Consider the following 14,642-nt stretch of genomic DNA (forward strand, 5'->3'; position numbering starts at 1 on the left):
ATGTGGAGAGAAGGCAACCCTTGTACACTGCTGGTGGGAATGCAAACTGGTGCAGCCACTATAGAAAACAGAACGGAGATTCCTCAGAAAATTAAGAATAGATCTACCATATGATTCCACTGCTGGGTATTTATCCAAAGAACTTGAAAACACGAATGCATAAAGATACATGCACCCCTACGTTCATCACAGCATTATTCAAAATAGCCAAGAGGAGAAAGCAACCTAGGTGCCTATTAAGGGACAAATGGATAAAGAAGATGTAGTATATACACACAATGGATTACTACTCAACCATAAGAAATGACAGCCATTTGTGACACCGTGGATGGACCTTGAGGGTATTATGCTGACTGAAATTAGTTCAGAGGGAGAAAGTCAAATACCATAGGACCTCGCTCCCAAGTAGAAGATAAAAACAACAACAAACACACACACAGCAACAGAGATTGGATTGGTGGTTACCAGAGGGGAAGGCGGCGGGGAGGATGGTGAAAGGAATCATTAGGCATATGTGTGCTGTGATGGATGGTAATTAGTCTTTGGGTGGTGAACATGATGTAATCTACCCAGAATTCGAAATATATTATGATGTATACCTGAAATTTATATAATGTTATAAACCAATGTTACTACAACAAAAAACATCTTTTTACAAACTATCTGAAAGTAACATACACTCAGTTCTCTCGTGTAGTGTTCCATTTTTTTCTAAAGCTTTAATCCTATTAGTGAAAGGACAAATCCCTACATTAATAAACTCCTTTGTATTGTTTCATAAAAGCTTACTTACTGAGATCTTTTCCTTTCACTAGTAAAGGAAACAACCAGGGATTATTCTCTTCTACCTCCAAGTTACGATTTATTTCAAGATCTCACTGGTTCACTCCGGAATCTATTTCTACAAGGTGTTACTCACGGTCTACACAGTGTGGTCTTCTAGAGAAGGCCACTGACATTAAGACGGGCCTAGTGTGGTCTGCCACGCTTTTACATAGGTGAAAACTACCCACTACACACCTTCCACATATGGACATTCTGTTACAGGCATCAGCACTGCCAGAATTTCTGTATGGGAAAGGAGTAGGGTTGGCGATCTTGCTGGAAGTGGGGGCAGCAGGAGACGGGGCCTACAGCTACGTCTGCACAGCAAGCACGCCGATTTCACCCAGACTATGCATTCTAAAATGATAAAGATACACAATTTTAGTAAAGACAGTTTTATTCACAGTTGACATGACTTTATTATTTGAGAGTAAGTTAGTGGGGTGTGGGCTACTATTAGAAACTACAGGAATTTAATTACCCCCGTCTCCACCAATACCCTTTTTCAGCCACCCCTCGGCACTGCCACTGGGTACAGATCACTGAAAAGCAGCAAGATGTTTCCAGATTTGTGTTAAGTGCCTCGCTGCAGTGAAGCGATTACAGCTATGACATAATAACCTCCTTCCACGGTGCCAAGTACCCTGTTTGGTGGCAAGACTGCTTAGCAGGAATGAGGTCATAAATTAGGGAAGTTAAATTTCTCTCTTCTACCTACTTTCTCTTTAATCCCTAGAGGAAATGAGTAAGAAAGAGGAAGTGAAAACAAAGTAAAAAGAAGAGCTGTGGAGAGCAGCTGTCAGATTGCTGGAGTGGTGGTTGCAGATTCCAACATGGAATTGGAAAAGGTCTGGACTACCACTTCAGGGTTGTGGTGAATCCCAGTGCCCAAGCGGAGAAGCCGGAACACATCAGAGCCACAGAACAGTCAGATGGTCACAAAGATTCTTCTATTCCAATTTTTATAGGGCCACTAAAAAACTTTGATAGAGTTATCCAAACTTAGCTTTTTATTTAAAAAAGGTGTAAGACACGTGACTGTATGTTCATTACCTGTTCCTTCATTTTATTCTTAACTCTCTCTCAACACAGACACACACACACACACATACACACTTCCCAGTATTTCCGCATCACCCAAGACTCATTAACCCTATACAAAGAAATTACAGAAAAGGATATTTAGAAGCAATAAAGTATTGGTGGTTGGGTCTATCAGAGATATATGAACACTAACCCTTAAATTGACTTCCAGTTAAACACAGATGAGCACGCCTATATATCACCTCTCCTTCCTAAAACCAAAATAAAAATGGTAGCAAAGGAATTTTTTAAAAGGCTAAAAAATGGAAAAGATGACTGTAGCAGAAAGGAGAGAACTAGGTGAGACGAGAACAAACATTGTCTCTGAACAGAGCTGAGAAAGCCAAGGAAGGCACAGTCTTGTGTCTGCAGAGGCAAAGAAAGCAGAAGTGACCTGACTGGCCCTGCAGAATGCCAGAGAAATGCCTGGAGGTACGCAGGGACAGCAGAGGGCAGGGCTGAGGCCCCAAATGGCAGTTTGATTAAAAGTCTGAAAACGGTGCAGAGCAGTTAGACCCCTGCCCAGGTGTCCTCTCCCACCCCTCCCTGCTGGCTAAACCACCCTTAAAGGTCAGGGACTTGCCTGAATACACTCTCGGGGCCTCTCCAGTCAGGGAAGTCTACAGAGGAAGGTGTGACCTAAGACTTCAAGGATGTGTCGGTGGAGGAAGAGGGGGGAGGTAGGAGAGGAGAGCAGACAGTGGAGGAGCAGGAAGATAAGGTCATTGTGCTTCAGGTCCTCTAAGTCTGTTTGTCTCTGCAACTATAAATTTTAAATTGCAATATGACTTCCAGGTTAGATCCACACTGGTCAAGAGAAAAACGCTGGTGAGACTCTCACCGAATAGGGGCAGGTCCTAGAAACCTGTTTTCCTATTCACCACACAGTCATACTTACCTCGCAAGTTTGCTGAGGCCAAGGACTTGCTTGTTAGGAAGATAACCGATATGGACCTTCAGAGACGAGACAGAAATCATAAGCTAAGTGAAAATATAGTGCTTCTTTGTGACAAAATAAGGAAATAAGTAAATATTATACAGTACACTTACTACGTAATTCAACACAATGAAAATGTATCCTTAAAATATCTAGAAGCTTTATGATTTAGAAAATGAAGCAATTATATAAGCATTTAAAAATGTACATAAATGCAGTAAAAAGAAAATATATAAGAATGATTCAATTAATAAAATGGCAAGTTTGAAGTACAGTCAAGGTATTTCCTGGTGAGGTTAAACTCTCGATACGATTCTTAAAAGTCTTTCCTCTGCTGAGGGGACACATTCTCCAGAAAGGGCAAATTATTCTGTAGCAACATTAAAATGCAGCCAGGAAAACCTCCTTTAAATGGCCGAAACTGTAACTGTAAATATTGCCACTCCACACATCATGGCGACCTTAAAAATTCCACCTGGTGCGGAGGCCCACTGCACTGAAAGAGGGTCTCCATGCCCTGTGTTGGTGTGGCAGCCCCATTTCTAAGCTGCTGGAGAGCACCATTCTCCTGACAGGAGAAGACAGACACAGCCACAAATGTGGCTCAGCAAGAACCTGGATCTTCAGACATAAGTTCTTACAGGACCCGCTAGAAGGCAAAGCCATTTCTTTAATTTTTAAAAGGCACTGATTAACATCTAATACGTAAATGTTACCTCTCTTTTAACCAAGTACTAAGTATGAGAAAAATACCAGTTCTCCAAAAAGGCTAATAAAGTAAATGGTCACGTGTAAGCAATCAATTAACCTAATGTAAAATTAAAACTTCCTTTGCATCACGGTTTGCCAGAATTGGCTGCATCTGTTCACCTAATATTTACTGTACACTGGAATAACTGACCTAGTAGTAATTAGTGATTTTTCACCTGTTAGCACTATGCTTTGGGAGTTTGAGAACACCAACTCATTGCCTTCCTGGTCAGCAGAAGGAGAAAGTAAATTTGCACCCGAATGTTGGGTATCTCAAAGAAAAACCAGAGTTAAAACTTTCCCATAGAACCAAGGTCCTCTGTACCACTTGAAATTTTTATATTTATATGCAGAGTTATAATTTGTTCATTGTTTGTACTAATTTTGATCTTCCTGAAGATCCTAAGTCATTTAAATGTCCATTTTTAGGAAATCATCCCTGAATAATATATTTAAAAACAGAGTTAGCAAGAACACAGACAAAGAGGTAATCATAGCAGAAGGCAACAGGATAGAGTCGTGAGAAGCTGAGCATAGGATCAAGCTCTTGGCTCTGGCCCAGCCAAGTCACTAACTCCCTGTGGCTTCTTAGATAAGTGAAAGGCTTTCTAGACCTAATTTCGTCACTTACAATAAAAGGCAGTGATGAGTTCAAAGGTTCCTTCATTCTTAAAAGTCCTGAGCCCTGCTATCACAAGCCCAGTGTCATTAACTGTGGCACTGCCAGGCAGCGCATGCCTCCTGAGGTGATGAAATACGGAGTCCGCAAGTACTCCTATGAAATACTCTTCTCAAAAATGTTTAGCCTTAATTTTAGAAAGTTTTAGATATAATCTAGTTTATAGGAAATCTAGAAGTTGAATGGAACAAGTCCAGAAGGTGGGACACTCTCTATAGCACAACTGGGCCAGTCTCTTTAATGAGAGAATGCCATTGGGGGAGGGTAGGACACTATTTTAGAATCAAAAACTTAACAGACATAACAACCAAATGCAATGCAAATACAAATATGAGACCCTTATTTGGATTCTGGCTTAACCAAGCCGACAGTAAGAGTTGAGACAGATGGAGAAATGTAAATCTGGGTTAGTTATTAGATGCTATTTGGGAATTACCGATAATTTTGTTGATGGTAGTGCTACTGTGGATAATAAAATATTATTTTAGAATGCATATTAATTACTGATGAAGAGTCATGCTGTCTATAACATACTTTATATTTTTTAACATGTTGAAGGATTTACTGCTAACGTTTTTAGGCTGATAATCGAACCGGAGTTATGTTTCTAAAAAAATCCTTATCTCTCAGAGAGACATACTAGAAGAAAGCATGGAAAAAATACATGATATCTAGGGTTTGCTTCAAAATAGTCTAGTGGGGGCCTATATATCACAAGGTTGGTCCTTTACTGATAACTGCTGAAGCTAGTTGATGGGAACATGGAACTTTATTATATCAGTCTTTTTATTTGTATATATGTGTGAAATTTTCTACAGTAAAAGGTTTAAGAAAGAGATATAGATACCACTACACACATATCAGAATGCTGAATTTTTAAGTTAAGACTGAAAGTGCCAAGTGTTGGCAGGGATGTGAAGAGACTGGGATTCATGTGAGAGTATATGAAGTGCAAATCAGTACAACCACTTGGGAAAACTAAAGGTCAATATCTAATAAGTTGCACATGGGTATACCCCCAGGACCCTGCAATTCCACTCCTCGAATACATCTCTAAAAGAAATGCATGCATATGTGCACCAGAAGAACGCTGGTAGCAGTACTGTTTGTAATTGCAAAACAAAACAAAACTGAGAGAGAGAGAGAGAAGACAACACAAATATCCACCAAGAACAGAACAGATAAATAAACTGTGGTATGTGTGTCCAATGGAATAATACACAGCAATGAAAAATAAACAAACTACAATGACAGGCAATAACGTCAACAACTCTTATGATGTGGAACAAAAGAAGCCAGACACAAAACAGAATATGCTGTAGATTCTTTCCATTTATATATAGTTGAAAAACAAGCAAAACTAATCTATAGTGTTAGAAATCAATATACTGGCTACCAATGGGGACAGGGAACGGGCTGGGGATTAAGAAGGGGCATGAGGTGAGCTTCCAGGATATTAACAATGTTCTAGCTCTTGATCTGAGAGGTGGTAAGGAATACCCTTACGACTTGTACATTCTTCTGTCTGTTTTCCTTTATAAAAAATTAAATACTTTAACAAAAAATGTGAAGCAAATATTAACACATTAAATTTAGGTGATGGGTATATAACACTATTTCTATAAGTCTTATGTTTGAAAATTATTAATAAAAAGTCAAAATAAAATAAAATTATGATATGCGGGGAGGGGAAGAGAACAGGACAGCTCTTGGCCCTAAACCCGCATGTTCTTAAAGGTACGTTTAACTACAACAAGCTAGATAATATTATTTAGCTTGCAATAGAGTCATTTTTCCTCATAAAGAAAGAGTTGGAAACAAACTAAATCTACTCATACTATAACCTCTTCCACAAGAAATTCTGCAATCATTACAGCTTATGTTGTATTATACAAAAGTATATCTTGGATCAAACATTATTTAGTCAAAATAAAGGTCAAAGGTTTTCAGAGCCCAAGGCAGCTACCCAAGAAAAAAATGTGATTTTAATCTCATTATTTTAACTCATGAATATGGTATTTACTATGAAATGCTTGCCCCAGGGCCTTCTACTACTTTGTTTCTGCTTTGTTAAGTTGAAGCTACTAGTCAAGTTAATAAAGAGTAAACATTTATGTGTAATTCTAAATATCTGAGACGTTAGGTATTAGCAGGAGAGAATTTTAAATAGAATTATCCTAATTTTAAAACTTTGATTGTGCTTTTGTAAATTGTTATGAAACGACAGAGAAAGCCTTACCTTTCCAACAAATGGAACTAGATGATGTTCACACATGGAAAACATATCTATGTCCTTTACGATTACCATCTCGTCATGATCTTCATCAAATACAGCATCATTTAGGACATCTGAAATAAGACGCTTGCTTTAGTAACATTTCCAAATTTATAGAAAGACACAAAGCAGAAAAGCTAACAATCTCTATGGGTAAATACAAATTAACAGTCGACATAAGAAAGAACATTAATCCTTACTAAAATATTAAGGGAATGCAAATTAAAACTAGTTATTTTTCTCCCACCAAATTAGCAAAGTGTTTTTCTTTAAATGATGGGAAAAAGCCTTATGGTATAGTATTACATAAAAATGCAGGATTATAAATATATTTGCAGCATGAGAAAGGGAGGAAGAATTTATGCAAAACAAAAGAGTGGCTAGTTCTGATGGGAGAAACGGGCTGCTTTCACTTTCTTCCTTACATTTTCTTGCACCTAATACTTTCTCTATCATGGATGTGTAGAAAACCATATCTGAGAAAAAAACTAATCCTTAGCCCTCTGATTTCTGAGGGCCGATCTAGACACCCGTAAACTTGACCTCTGTTACCAATTCCCCAAGTAATTTTCTACCTTTGTAAAATGTTGGCGTTATTGCATGCGACATCAGACCTAAACAGTTGCCTTCCTCCCTTCCTCAGGAAATAAACACTACAGTGTTTATGTGTACACCTGTCCAGACCTGCTCTGGGTGAGGAGCACTGTCTTGTCTAACCTGTGGACTCTGGCACACACAGCTAGGCACACAAGAGACATTTAGAAACAAAAAAACTTTATTTTTAAAAACTGCACTGATTTCTGGACAGCTTGGCAGACTAGATACATTCAAGATACCTAGCTGCATGATTTCAAGGATTTGGGGCTACCCAATTACAGAGTACGATGACGCTGAGAAGGGAGGAGATGAACACAGCTTCGCAGTCACCTACAGCTGTTTCAGAAAGGCAGGCTGCTGAGTGAGTCACAGAGAAGATGTACACACGTCCACCCACACCACCGGACCTTCAGTGGCTCTGCTGCCACTAGAACAGAGGCTCACCGATACTGAGTCATCATTTAACCACAGTCATCATCCCCTGAGTCAGGCTGTGCAGTAGAAAAGTCATTAGTGTAGTCAACAAAAGTGAACAGGCGGAGTTTAGCCGCACAGACAAAAAGGACACCCCTGTCAGGAGAGGCTGATAAAACCCAGGGAGGAGAGTTCAGTGCCATCCGTTAAGTAAATGCTCCTTCTCCAAAAGTAGTTTTCTATTCTGAATCCTCTGCCCTAACCTTCAGTCACATTTCTGAAACAAGTCCAAAAGTGGATTCTTAGTGCTCCCTAGAGTATCCTGGATTTCTCCACAATGTTAATGTATTATTGCCATGTGCTGCTTACTAAAATCTTTCAGGAAACTTCCTGAAAGTAAGAACAACAAAAAATATTTCTTAAAGAACAAAAGGTAATTGTGACATGTAGGAAGCCTTCATTCATTTTCTCTGGCAAAGAATGAGAGCATCCCCATTCTAAGCTCTGACAACAACCACAGCATGTGTGTTAAAAGCTGTCCCTCGAGTTAGTCTAAGATAGTATCTGGCTCCATCACTAACTAGCTGTTAGACCTTGGGCAAAGCACTCTGTGTCTCTGTCTTCTCAGTTGCAAAATGGGCATGAAAAAAATGCCTCCTTCACCAGGGTACCATGAGAATTAAATGAGATAATCCACCTGTGTTTAGAACTGTGAAGGTGGAGTTGTCACTATTACTGTTATAATAATTAAAGCTGAGGAGGTTGTAAACTATGTGCCATGCACACGGATGCATATCAGAATTCAAAAGGCAATAATTTGGGCCGGCCGTGGCCGAGGGGTTAAGTTCACGCGCTCTGCTTCGGCGGCCCAGGGTTTCGCTGGTTCAGATCCGGGGCGAGGACATGGCACCAGTCATCAGGCCCCACTGAGGCGGCGTCCCACATGCCACAACTAGAAGGATCCACAACCAAAAATACACAACTACGTGCCGGGGGAGTTTGGGGAGAAAAAGCAGAAAGAAAAAAAAAAAGACTGGCAACATTTATTAGCTCAGGTGCCAATCTTTAAAAAAAAAAAGCAATGATTTGCTTCTAAGAAACAGACTGGGAAATATAGTAACTTTACGGTGAAGAAACCTGGCAGACACTACCTTAACCGAGTGATCAAGGTTAACGTTATCAGTAATTAGACATATTGATGCCAGGCAGCTCCTGATACAAGAGGATGAGAAGGGCATACCACCTCTGTGGTATTCTTTCCCAAAAAACCTAACTGCAGTCTAGTCACCAGACGAGTTGAGGGACAGTCTAGAAAATATCTAAACAAGTGTTCTTTTAAAAAGACGTGGAAAGACTGAGGAACTGCCACGGATTAGAGGAGACTAAAGAAACACGACAACTAAATGCAATGGAAAAACTGAAATCCAAATAAAGTCCGCAGTTTAGTTAACAGTATTGTACCCACAGGAATTTCTTAAGGATTGACAACGGTACCACAGCTGTGTGAGATGTTCACATTAGAGGAAGCGGGGGAAAGGGCATATAGTGATTCTCTCTACTACCTCTGCAATTATTCTAACATTATCTCAAGATAAAAAGCGAAGAAAAAAGCAACAAGATAACGTCCATCAACTGGAATGTGTCAACAACGGAGCGCTGCCCAGAAACAAAATGGAACAACCACTGATACCTGTACTAACGTGCTGAATTGCCAGAGAATGATATGAAGTGAAAGAAGCCACATATACACACACAAAAAAACTGTGTATGAGATTCTAGGAGAGGCAAATATAGCGAAAGAAAGCAGACAGGTGGTTTACGAGGGACCAGAGGGGTGAGAGAGAGGATTAGCTGCAAGAGGGTAGGAAGAAACTTCTTTGGGTGATGGAAACAATCTACCCCTTCACTGTACTGATTGTTGTACAACCACATGTATTTGTCAAAACTCAAATTGTACGCATAAAGTTGAATTTTATAAAATTTAAGTTATACCTTAATAGAGCTAACTATTAAAAATATTTATTTTTAAAAAACTGTCATGCAGTATGCAACCCTTTTTGTAAAACAGTGAAAAGGGGAAACAAACATATACACACATATGTATGCTTATTTTCAAAGAGAAACAGAAGAATAAATCAAAAAGTTAATAAAAGCAATTACCCATAAAGGCCTAAGAGAAAAGGAGAGAGGGGATATGGATAGAAGTGAGACACCTTTGAATATAATTTGTTACATAGTTTTGACTTTGAAACCATGTAAATGTTATACATACTCAAAATTAAACCAAAAAGAAAAAACCTAGAGACCCTCACACATCGTAACGCCTCGTGTGGCAATGGAACACTAATATGTTGCCTACATCCCACTTCATTAAAATGAACCCAGACTATAAACTTGAACGAGCCAAATCCTATTTCTTCAATAATGAACCTTCCCTGCTATATTGATTTATGTTTTGCTCCAACATATCTGAAAGCTACCATCTGCAGCTAATAAGAACAAAACACCACCACTGATTGTTTTAATTTCCTGCCTGTTATCAGCAGCAAGAAAGTAACCCTGGAAACGAGGATTTATGGCATTCTACTTCCTACTGTTGGTCATAAGCAACAAAGGAAACCAAAGCAGCCTCCAAAAGTTAAAGGTTTGCCTACAACAACGCCATACAATGTCAATTCTAAAGTACATCTTTCTTGTGTTGTTAATGATTAAGCAATGACAACAAAGACCCCTGCTGGGTAGCCCTCCCTAAAATATTCAGTCCCTTCCCGAAATACAGAAGGCAGGCCCACAACATGATCCCAAGGACCTATTTAAGTGCCCTTTGAAGCAAGGGTTCTCAGAACTCCCCAGAGGGCTTGCTAAAACACAAATAGCTGAGGGAACCCTTGTGCACTGTTGGTGGAATATAAACTGTATGTATAGCCACTATGGAAAACAGTACAGAGGTTCCTCAAAACATCAAAAAAAAAAAAAAAATAGAAGTACCGTATGATCCAGCAATTTGACTTCTGGGTATTTATCTGAAGAAAATGAAAACACTAACTTGAAAAGACATATGCACCCCCATGTTCACTACAGCATTATTTACAATAGCCAAAATAGGAAACAACCTAAGTGTCCATTGATAGATAAGTGGATAAAGAAAATGTGATGTATGTGTGTATATATATATCCATATACATATACATACATACATGTAATGAAATATTATTCAGCCATTAAAAAGAATGAAATCCTGCTATTCAGGACAACACGGATGGATCTTGAGGACATTATGCTAAGTGAAATAAGTCAGAGAAAGACTTATGATATACTGTATGATCTCACTTATATGTACAATCTAAAAGAACACAAAAACAAGCCATAGATACAGAGAACAGGTTGGTAGTTGCCAGAAGCAGGGGAGCGGGGGGTGGGCAAAATGAGTGAAGGGAGTCAAAAGGCACAAACTTCCAGTTATAAGATACAGAAGTCCTGGGGATGTAACGTACAGCATGGTGACTACAGTTAATAATACTCTAATGCACATTTGGAAGTTGCTAACAGAGTAGATCCTAAAAGTTCTCATCACAAGAAAAAAATTTTCTAACTATGTATGGTGATGGATGTTAACTAGACTTATTGTGGTGATCATTTCACAATATATACAAATATCGAACCATTATGTTGTACATCTGAAATTAATATAATGTTGTATGTCAATTATAGTTCAATAAAACAAAAACAAAACCACAAATCACTGGATCCCATCCCCAGAGCTTCTACTCTCATCGGTCTGGGTGGGCGTGAGAACTCACATTTCTGACAAGTTCCCAGAGGATGCTAATACTCTGCTCCGAGAACCACACTCTGAGAGTCCCCGTTTTGCAGTATTCCATGTTGTGTGCTGCACAGAGAATCTTCACACCTTCGAAATGCTCCTACTCAAACATATGGATATACATTTAAGGACAAACATAGACCTGTTTATGCTGCAGTAAAGCGGGGGGGGGGGGGGGGGAGCTAAAAGGAAATTCCTGGGAGAGAGTCTCCACAAGAGGAAAATTCTCTCTATGGAGTTTCTTTTGATTGAGTGATAACAGGAATTAGCACTATCTAGAACGTTTGGTGATGAGCACCAAAAATTAGAGATCTCTGAGGAAGCCAGAATTTCACATCTGATGCCTCTTCCTGGGAGGACACTGTCAAAAGACAAAGGAAGAGGACTCGGAACACTGAGTGTGCTTCCATCCTAAGGGCTAAGAAAGAGAGAACGGGTTTCAGAACTGAGAGAAAGCAAGAGCAAAGAGCCATCCAGTACCTTTGCTCCTGACTGGAACTAAATCAACTCAAGGTGCTAACACCCTGATCAGTGGAGAAACGTTGGCTCACTGGCCCAGTCCTGTCAGATCGGAGCTGCCTCTACCAGCAAACAGCACTCTTTCACCATGCCTCCTGGGGCCACAGCCCACTTCCCCCACCCTCAGGGGTCGGCACTGTAGCTTAAGGCTTTGGCGTCTCCATACAGTGCGCCATATACTACACACAGAGCCAGAGTTAAACACAGATCTTCCATTTTAGCCAATTAACGTCAGTCTTTACCCTGTGATTTACTTCCTTAAAACAGACTTTAAACTAAGGGACTCCAAAGAAAACTCATGTGGCCAAGGGAACATCAGAGTTCTCACTGCAGCATTATTGGTAACAGCAAAAGCTGGGAATTTTAGACGTACATCAGAAGAACAGTTACACAGTTTGGGTCGATTATACAATAAAGTACGACCCAGCAGCGCAAGTGAGTCAATCTGAGCTGCACTGGTAAATTCCTGAAACAATGTTCAGTGAACAAAGCAAGTATCAGAAGGAGCAGCAGGTATACATCATATGATCCATTTAAATGAAGTAGAAACAATACTACACATTGTTACACATTCTTGTGGACGTACATATAAAATAAAAGCAGAAAAACAGGCCTGAAAGTAGGAGAATTCAGGATAGTGGGTCACTCTGTGGAGGGAGGGCAACAGGATCAGAAAGACAGAACTATGAAGCTTAAACCACATCTGCATTTTTAAAGCAATCATAGTAAAGTGTTAAGATTTGTTAAAACTGGATGTTAAACTAGTTCTTTCTACTTTTCTTGTATACTTGAGACATTTCATTAATAAAAAGATTGTTAATTGAGGTGTTTATGCACATGCTGCTATTTTTTTCCTGAAAAACAAAATCAAGAAACTGAGATTACCTTTGCACACGGGCTGTGGCCCGGGCCGGAGGAGGCTCACACAGGGAAGACAGGCGCTTCACGCAGTGCCGCAAACCCCTTCAGAAACTGCCCCAAATCACACTCCGGATTCAAACAAAGGCTTTTGCCCTAAGCACGGCATTAAAACTTTTCGCTTTCTACCTCCTATTTGAAAAGTTTGTCCTACGAGTAAGAGCAATGTTAAAACAAACTAAAAGAGGAAGAAAATCACTATCTCTGTTTTCATTTCTGTCATGATGTACACCTCCTGCTAACGCTTCCAGCATTCACAGCTTTTTGCACTTAACAAGACAGAGCTAACATTTGTAAAACTTGGCCGAAATAAGTATTAAGCCAAACATTCCACAGACTGATATAATGGCAGAAGCTAAGATGACTTTAGCCAACCGTTCACAGCGCCTGCTGGAGCAGGGAGGGCTGCTGCTCGCTTTCCTACCCTCTAGGAACTCATTCCATAAACCACAAGTTTGTCAGCAGGAGAGATCCAATGCGTTGCAAAGAAGGTAAACGTTTGGTTATCTTGGAGATTTTCATTTCTGTCATCCTTGGCAGAGATACACTCCTATATTGCTTTTAAGCATTTAAAATATAGCCAAGACAACATGGATGGACCTTGAGAGCATTATGCTCAGTGAAATAAGACAGACAGAGAAAGACAATACTGTGTCACATATATTGGGAAACTAAAAAGCTGAACTGGGAGAAAGAGAGAGTAGAATGGTGGTTATCAGGAGATGGGGGCAGGGGGATGGGGAGACGCTGGTCAGAGGACAAACTTCCAGCCAGAAGAGAAAGAAGTCCTGGGGAGTGATGGACAGCTTCCAATTATAGTTAACAATACCGTTACGTACTTGAAAGTTGCTAAGGGAGTAGATCTTAAATTTCTCACCACAAAAAAGAAATGGTAATTATGTGATGTGATGGAGGTGTCAGCTAATGCTACTATGATCATGATATTGCAATATATGTGCCAAATCAACACGCTGTACACCTTAAACTTATACAATGTTGTATGTCAATTACATCTCAATGAAGCTGGAAAAAATACATTTAACCAAGGCTAGTGAAATAAATGTACTGGCTGCCTTCAAAACAGTATTGATATGCATGTTTCATTCAGCAAACACAGGAAGGGTGAGCTATTCCCACCCTCTCAGCTGGCCTTGTTGTGAACACTACATCTACTGGTGAGGGACTCGTTTTCACATATACAGTCATTTTTACTAACTAAGACTATTTTCCTGATTACTACAGTAATGTTGGTTGTAGTTTATTTATAAGATATAGAAATACTGAAATGAGAAAATAAAAGCACATATAATTTCTCCACCCAGATGCAATTACTTAACTGGCTCTTAGGGAACCACATGCACAACGGTTCAAGAAGTACAATGGTGAAATAGAAGCAATGAATTAAAAGAGACCAGAGACCTGAGTCCTAGATCAAGCTTTGTACGGACTGTGACCTGGGTGTCAAGGTCCTCACAGGTAAGCGGATGGTTTTGGAGGAGGAGTGTAACATAACTCCAGGGTCCCAGCTTACACAGCTCTGGGGGTGCTGGAACTCCATGCCAACTTACAACAGAGTCAGCCTCTGCCCCCAGGGGTCAGCTTTTGAGATGTGCATGGTGATGGCCAGCAGCTTTCTGTACTGAGATAGAGAAAAGCACCTGTTTTAAACTATTCAGATTTATTTGTGGATAAAACTGAAGGCTGCCAATCATATACATTATTAACTCTTGAAGTCATCCAAGCCAAAGAACTCTCATTCTGGTCTTAGTTTACTACTCCAAAAACTTCTGGTAGACCAAAATTAGAGCCTTAGAAGGAAAAG

General features: G+C 39.8%; 1 protein-coding gene across 4 annotated transcripts in view; it reads right to left on the reverse strand.

The window, feature by feature from the left end:
• Nucleotides 1-14,642, reverse strand: part of GCH1 (GTP cyclohydrolase 1) — a 101,017-nt gene that overhangs the window by 56,490 nt on the left and 29,885 nt on the right. For all 4 annotated transcript variants that reach the window (XM_070249531.1, XM_023627772.2, XM_023627771.2 and 1 more), the window contains exons 2-3: nt 6,514-6,623; nt 2,807-2,862 (exon numbers count right to left, since the gene is read on the reverse strand). In XM_070249531.1, coding sequence (XP_070105632.1) covers nt 2,807-2,862; nt 6,514-6,623 — 166 coding nt within the window. The remainder of the gene's footprint in view (nt 1-2,806; nt 2,863-6,513; nt 6,624-14,642) is intronic.

The sequence above is a fragment of the Equus caballus genome, chromosome 24, assembly GCF_041296265.1.
Source record: "Equus caballus isolate H_3958 breed thoroughbred chromosome 24, TB-T2T, whole genome shotgun sequence".
Classification (NCBI taxonomy): domain Eukaryota; kingdom Metazoa; phylum Chordata; class Mammalia; order Perissodactyla; family Equidae; genus Equus; species Equus caballus.